Here is a 6,310-nt window from a genome sequence, read left to right as displayed (position 1 = left end):
AAGCAACACACCATGTCAAACCCATACAAGTGGCCTGACAAAAACCAAGCATAAAGCTGGAGGGGGGGGGCAGGATGAAAGACTTCCAAATGAGGTTGACAAAGGAGTGATGGAGACATAAGTAGAGGCAGAGGAGACGAAATCAGCGGAAGTTCAAGAAGGAAAAAGAGGTTTAGCCGGCCAACATGGAGTCACCAAAAGTACCCAACACAGAATGGCTTGGAAGAAGGAGAGAATACAGGGGGGTGAGATGTATAAGCAGAAAAGGCATAAATGTGGAGGAGTTCAAGAAGGAAAAAGAGGTTGAGCTGGCCAACATGGAGTCACCAAAAGTACCCAACACAGAGTGGCTTGGAAGAAGGAGAGAATACAGGGGATGAGATGTATAAGCAGAAAGGCATAAATGTGGAGGCCCCTTCAATCCTGAGGATGAGAAACAAGAGACAAAAAATGATGGCACCTGGATTTAGTAACCCCTTGCTTGATGTAGGAGACCACTGAGGAGTTATCGAAATGCACCATAACCCTACCTCCACAGGAGATGGAGGAAATGAGACATGGCCTGATGAACTGCCAATAGTTCTAGAAGATTGACAAGAAGACCAAGAGTCAGAAATCTCCTGTGCATTGAGAAAAGTACCCCATCCCACAACAGAAGCATTTGTGAAAAGATGCCAATCTGGATGAGGAATACCAACCACAGTATTGGTTCTGTCCAATCATCAAGCCAAATTTGCTTGCAGGGTAACAAGAAGGATAACTGGAAAATCTAATAGATCCATGAAGAAATTCCATTGATTTCATAGTTTCTTGTCAAGAGAATGCATGTGAATACAGCTGAGTGGAATGAATGCTTTCAAGAAAGCCCACATCCCCAAAAAGAGATATGACCTTTTAAGCAGGCAGAAAAGGAGAGGATAGAGCCTTGAATACCAACTGCTCAATCTCCCGAAGATGGAGAAGAGAATATTGTGCCCCACTGCAATGGGAATTGAAGAAAATTTCCAAATGGATGAGATACTGAATTGGGGAAATAACAGATTTCTCCACCTTGATCATCCAACCTACCCTTGTTGCCTCTTCAAGTAGGAAATGAGTGTGTACTACCGATGCTGCACAGGAAGGAGCTAGAAGAAGCCAGTCATCCATATAATGATGAGTCCTGAGACATCCTGAGAAGAAGGGTTGGAAAGGGGGGGGGGCAGGAAACGGTAACAGGTGCCATATTGGGCTACGCCTGAGACAAATGGCCAAAGAGGTTGGAAAGGGTAGACTGTTATTGTACTGATGCAACTCGTGATTCCAAAGACTCAGGAATCATGTCAAAAATGTATCGCTGCAGAAATGGAGCTGTACGTAAATCATGAAGATAAGATGATGGTAAAGGGATGCGAGTTAAGGTCACATCACAAGCTAGAAAGTCCCAACAACAGAGAAACTATATATGTAAAGCTAAAACCAATGATGACAAATAAGCCAACATGGAGGAAAGAATGGATAATATTTTCTCAGAAACCCCCTCAGGATTTTGGTGGAGAGCCTCAGAGAGAAGATGGATCATAAAGAGATACTGTAAAAGAGTTGTGAGGGTAAGATAAAGCCAGAAAATTGGGCATGGGTCAGACTTACAGGAGACTACAAACAGGTAAAATGGACCCCAACAATTGTTGGGGGGAGGAATGCCAATCCCATCATTTATTTTTCAAGCAAATCAGTCAGCATGTGCCGGAAGACCCAGGGAGGGGAGAAAAACAAATAGGGATGGAAAGACTGGTCATGTAGTAAGGAAGGACAGGGTTCATAGAAAATAGGGGAAAGTGATAAAATGTCACATATTTGAGAAACAAAATCCAAAAAGACCATATTAGGCCTAACTCATTCCTCAAGCAGGGCATGGGAAGACATGGCAAAATCGGAAGGTGAAAATAGTCAATCCAAGTCCTCATCTGCTTGAACAGGCTCAGCTTGTTCGTGAGGATGTGGGGCAATGTTCAATTGACCCATGTAATGTTCAATCTCACGGTGAATAAATGCGGATAAATCCTCTGCCGGGTCACCCACACCTGTGGCCTGAGACATAGTGCTAGTTGCAAGTGTAATCCCCAAAATGGTAACATGAACTTTGGAATTCATAATGAGGAAGAGTCAACCAATAATCAAAAGTATAAATAACAGTGAGACTGTAATAAACTGGGATTAAAGTGAAGTTAAGTAACAGTCTTGAAAAAAATAGAAGTGAAAATAAAGAAGAACATGAAACTTTAAACAAACAAAACGGAACACATCCGAGCACAAACGAGAAGTGATAGTTTGGTAGAGGCTTATAGAGGGAGTAACATGAGTATGTCATGCTCCTATTGGTGGAGAAGTGATGCATGATGATTTACATGAGAGACACGTTGGAATCATTTGATTCCAATAAGGTGAAGCAGAAGGCTTGTGGCATGCGTAAAGAAAACATTTTGATACCCGTGGTTGGCAGAGCACAGATAGCCCATTGTGTAGCTTTGTGCTTAATTGCAAAACAAACAAACTAGACATCAAGAAAAACAACAGGGAATGTCCATAAAAACTTATTCCAATACAGTACTTCCCTCTTCTCACAAGATTAGCTATTCTTGTCCAGTGCTGCCCTCTATATGTAAACCCAATTTCTAGCATTGTAAGTCCACAGACATACCGCTGTGACACTGGGGGGCTTGATATCTAGACAAAGACTACCAAATATAAGTCAACACATGACATCCAGTTCTGACAGACACACATGTATATAGAAATATACACTCAGGTGTAAGTATATAAATTAAGAATATATTTTTGAAAGAGAAAATTACACATTTGATTTATTATAATGAATACAGAAAATTATAAAATGTACAAAATTCACTGAATAGTATTTCAAATGAGTTTTTCATTCTGCAAGGTACACTTTAATATATTATGCCAATTAACTATTGTTTTTATGCAATTAGTCTGCACTTAGAATTCTCTGGTAGTATGATTTTGATTAATTGCATTGTTAAAACATAAAAAAACTGACCTTTCTTATCCTGCTGTTCCTTTTCCTTAGCTAGGGCCTGCCTCCTAAGCTTCCGTCTGTGTTTTTTGAAGAGAGCTCTCACTTTTTTGTGGCTGTAACAGGATGTTCATATAAATAAAAATTTCTATTATTCATTCACTCTACATGTATATCACAGTATTTAATTAAAGGTCAGAACTAATTTCTGATGATAAAATTCTATCCAGTAGATTATGATCTAACCTTTAGCAACAATATTATTTTATTCCAAAATAGAGAAAGTTAAACTTTGTCCAACAAGTTATCATTTTAGAAACTATTGCCTCCAGCATTATTTGAAAATTTATGATATTCCCGTGTTGCAAGACCAAAATTACACACACACTTGTCTCAAAGGAGATTTAACAAAAAGATTTACATCACTTGTTGATGCAGGGTAAATATATGTATTTGTGGTCAACACCTCAAATGCAGAACATTGTGTTTTGGGATATTTTCAAGTGGCAATAAAAAAATCACTATTATTTCATCAGTGTTTATTTTCTGTTGTACATTGCCTAAAATAATGATCATTAAGAAAAAGAGGTTGAAATGCCACTCACCGACTTTATAAACCATGAATATTTTTAGGCCTGGCAATTGATGTATGCTAGGTCAGGGCTAGAAACCAATGAAAGCACTAATAACAACTTAGAATGAAAAATTTTAACATCCAGCAGAAAAAGTTGCAAGAAGCAAATCTGTATGCATTTGAAATTCAAGTGAATGAACAAGCAAGGGTACATTCAATGGAATTGCTTAGCACAGGAAAAATATACAACAGAAAATAAACACTGATTAAATAACAGTGATTTTTTATTGCCACTTGAAATTATTCCAAAATACAATGTTCTGCATTTAAGGTATTGACCACAATACTTCTTGATCAGCAAAAACAATCTATCTAGGCTAAAATAACCACATCTCATTGAAAGTACAAGGAAGAAATTAGGACCAAATATCCTTCTTAAACTGCCAAAGTCTTAAGAATAAAGGAATGGTCTAGGGAAAAATTAAACCATCACAAGAAAAAACAATATTGTTATAGAAGAATCAATAGCATGAAAGTTTAAATGATGATGTCTAAAAGTTAACAACAACAAAATATAAACACTTAAATGTAAAATGTAAAAAAAATCTAGCAGAAGTCAAAGGATCAAATGAATGTATAATAACAATGTGAAGAAAAAGTAAAGTGTTACAGTGATGAAGACAGTTATCAGACAAAAGATGTGTAGGGTATAAGCAATATAAGTTCCAAAAAGAATGTGACTGGAATTTTCATCCTGAATGGCATCTTATGCAATAAATAGGCTAAACATCAAGGTCAGAGATCACCATGGCTGATGAAGAAGTGAACCACTGACCAGAGAGAGAGAGAGAGGGTAAATAGTCAGTAGATCCACTAATACAAAGGTGTTATCTAGTTTATTTAAATTAAATAATGAGCCTGAATGATAATTAAAAGAAGCAAATTATAGAGAAAAATAAAAAAGTAGCAGCCAAGAAAGTCTAACATTCTTGAAATGTTGAGAAAGAAATCTTAAACTCAAAAAATAAAAAACATTTTGCTATTTGAAGGTCAAAAGAAGAATAACACAGATAGAAATAGTGACAGAAACTTGCATTTTATTTGATAAATCTGTAAAGAGGATTCTAATCAATAGGCATACAGCTAACAAAAGACCACCATGAAAAAGAAGATAAGAAGTGTCAGGATAAAACATCTAACAGTATGTTTGTTAAAACAGAGAATTCCATGAAAGATGAGAGAGATGTCCAAGAAAAAATGAAAAAGAGAGAACAAAATTTGATCAAGCCTCTGTCTGAATATGAACAAAACAAAGAAAAAAAGTAAAAAAAAATGGTATCCACAACCTTGGATACAGAAACACAGAAACTGGTTGGACTAATATTGACTGGAACATCCACCCTAAAAAATAAATAGGTCCAGAATTTGAGACCAATTTATGTACATGGACAGCTTGTGATTACACAATGTAGTAAATGAGATCATTGGATAACCCACAGTGTGCTCCTTCATTTCTTAGTTTAGAGATAGAGTGTACCTCCCCTTTTATGGGGAAGTACACAAAATAAAACAACTAAGACCACAACAATAGACTATTCTGCAAGTTTAGACTTAGACTTCTTGCCACTTGAAGTTTACTAAGACACTTATGATATATTTATGTCACAATCCTTCAGAAAAGTTGACCCTCTGAGGAAAGAAAAGAAAAAGTTTGCCTTATTTTCTTTAAGCACTTTGGTTTTTAATAAAGAGTCAGCAACATAAATAACCACAACCAACCATGAAACAAATGGTTATTTTTGATAGGTTCCTGATAATTACAAATTTTGAATTAACATGTTATGTATTAGCAAAAACAAACTTTATTGGGTACTTAAAAAGAAACGAAAGATGGGTGTAAACAATAAGTCGTAGTCATTTAAGAATACTCTGGAATTGTTACTGAATGGCACTAACAACAGTAAAATGTAAGAGTCTAGTATTTGTGGTTGTTGGAGCTTTACGCCCTTGAGATTGTATTAAATGTAGATTTAAGTTACCATTTTAAACATTAAACGAAATATAATCATTTAGTCTTTTTTGTTGTCTGTTGCATTAAGTACTTGTTTTGTTTTTGCATTAGGTCATACATGTATTTGCTTCTTTGATAATTACTATTGTGCATTGAAAATGTAATGAAAATTAACTACTTCAAGGCTAATATATCTTAACTACAGTATATTTAGGTATTTCATGAAAATTTGATTTGCAGTTATTAATGGTTAGTTGAGTAGCTTTTAAATCCCTTGCTCTTATATTTATACAATTGTTTCTAATACGTTTTCTTACTTCTTAAAAGTACAGATTTTACATTTACCTACAAGCATTAGGACTTAAGTTCACATCTGATACTACTCTCAAAAAAGAAAAAAAAAAGGTAAAATATTTTTTAAAAATCTTGTTCTTCTCCTTTTTTGACAAAATGTATGAGACAGTGAATAATTTTTTAAAAATCTTGCATAAAGATGATCCGTTATGTGTGTGTATTAGCATCCATGTTCCGAGTTGTCTGGCTTGATTACTGTAATTTTTGCTATGGCAATTGGAAAACTCTGACATTGTACATGAGCTATTTTTATTTAGGACTTTTGCCAGCGAAGGGGGTGAAAAATCCCCTGAAATAGGGTACATTTCCAATTTTTATATATATTTGGCTTGATGTTTTTTGTTTTTAATTATGC

General features: G+C 35.5%; 1 protein-coding gene across 1 annotated transcript in view; it reads right to left on the bottom strand.

Moving 5' to 3' along the window:
- The window catches only part of LOC106464929 (U2 small nuclear ribonucleoprotein auxiliary factor 35 kDa subunit-related protein 2-like), a 42,027-nt gene that overhangs the window by 32,196 nt on the left and 3,521 nt on the right, over positions 1-6,310 (bottom strand). The window contains exon 2 of the mRNA XM_022392738.1: positions 3,041-3,132. Within this exon, the coding sequence (XP_022248446.1) occupies positions 3,041-3,132 (92 nt within the window). The remainder of the gene's footprint in view (positions 1-3,040; positions 3,133-6,310) is intronic.

The sequence above is a fragment of the Limulus polyphemus genome, unplaced genomic scaffold (assembly GCF_000517525.1).
Source record: "Limulus polyphemus unplaced genomic scaffold, Limulus_polyphemus-2.1.2 Scaffold1786, whole genome shotgun sequence".
NCBI classification, from domain to species: domain Eukaryota; kingdom Metazoa; phylum Arthropoda; class Merostomata; order Xiphosura; family Limulidae; genus Limulus; species Limulus polyphemus.
Note: the sequence above shows the minus strand (reverse complement) of the source record. Positions and strands in the feature narration are given on the sequence as shown.